At 38.2% G+C, this 1,253-nt stretch overlaps 1 protein-coding gene across 1 annotated transcript; it reads right to left on the reverse strand.

Moving 5' to 3' along the window:
• Positions 1-218: 218 nt before the first annotated feature.
• On the reverse strand, positions 219-875 carry LOC108985088 (late embryogenesis abundant protein At1g64065-like). Its single transcript, XM_018957254.2, has one exon. It carries the CDS (start codon positions 873-875, stop codon positions 219-221), a length of 657 nt encoding a protein of 218 aa, XP_018812799.2.
• Between the last annotated feature and the right edge of the window lie 378 nt (positions 876-1,253).

Below are 1,253 nucleotides of genomic sequence, written 5' to 3' on the forward strand. Positions count from 1 at the left end.
TACATATGGGATATTTATAAATGGCAAACAAGCTGTTCTCTCCTATAATTTACTTAGAACATTATATGAAGCTCACATATTACTCAGAAGAAGACTAGTACTCCTATAATTAGTAAACCTCTTTGTGCAATATAAAGTAGTACCACGTCTTACAATATAAAGAAAAAGAAACAAAGAAAATAAAATAAAATAAAAAGACTCACAAAACTGTCCTATAATTACCGGCATCGAAGATCCTGGAATTTACCGCTTGTGAAATTGAGAATCATGGTACAGTTCATTTGTGCGATCTCCTCCCTCTTAACAATATTCAGCAAATTCACGCTGCCTCTGAACTTGGCATAGCTGCTCAGTTTTAACATCCCTGATTGGATTTCACTGCTAAGATTCTGAGAATGATTCATGAATACCCTACTAGATCTCACTTCCACTGTAAGATTGATCATCTTCTGGGTGCCTCTAGCTTTGACACTCCCATGTCCTATTTTTGTATCTCCAACGTTCTGTATGCCTCCATAGAGCACACTCATAGTGGTATTCTCGAACTTAAACCGCCCAAAATTTGTGTTCTTAATGGTCACCTCGGCGACCAAAGTGGCATTAAAAGAAGGAGATATTGATGCTGAAGAAGTGGCATTATTGTACCTGAGATTCTTCACCATAATCGAGCTTACCTTAGCATCCGGAATTCTACTACGCAGCGTAACCAAGGCAAAGACCAATATGAAAACGCACTGGATGACAATTCCAGCAAAAACATAAACGAAACATTTACCACTTCGTTCTTTTTTCATTGCTTTGAACGTGGCGATCTCTTCGTCGCTTTTCGGATACAGTTTGCTGGGTGTAAATGGAACTGAATCATCAGCTGCCATTTTTTTATTTTATATTTTGGAGCTAGCTAGAAGGGTTGAGGAACCGAGTAATTGGTAGGCTTTTTTTAAGATTGATGGTGTGCAGGGGATCTGAAAAAGTGCTGCAAATTAAACTAATAATGGTGTTGGAACTAGGCGTACTAACTACAATGAAGGGTCTGTTTTGAGTTACCGATGATCTTGATCTACGAGTGTAGATAGATATATGGGGATGTTATGCTAACTACCGCGTTGAATTGTACGACAATTGTGGGCCAGAGCTTTAATGCGATGCTTGGCGGCCCTCTTAAAAATCAATTCTTCTACGTACGACCGGCAGTTGCAACATAGGAGAATCACCTCAGTAAATATATTAAAAAATTTTAAAATAAAACAGAG

This window comes from Juglans regia, chromosome 2 (genome assembly GCF_001411555.2).
Source record: "Juglans regia cultivar Chandler chromosome 2, Walnut 2.0, whole genome shotgun sequence".
Classification (NCBI taxonomy): Eukaryota; Viridiplantae; Streptophyta; class Magnoliopsida; order Fagales; family Juglandaceae; genus Juglans; species Juglans regia.

Coding starts and splice junctions, on each gene's coding strand:
- LOC108985088 (XM_018957254.2), bottom strand. CDS start 875: ATGGCAGCTGATGATTCAGTTCCATTTACACCCAGCAAACTGTATCCG.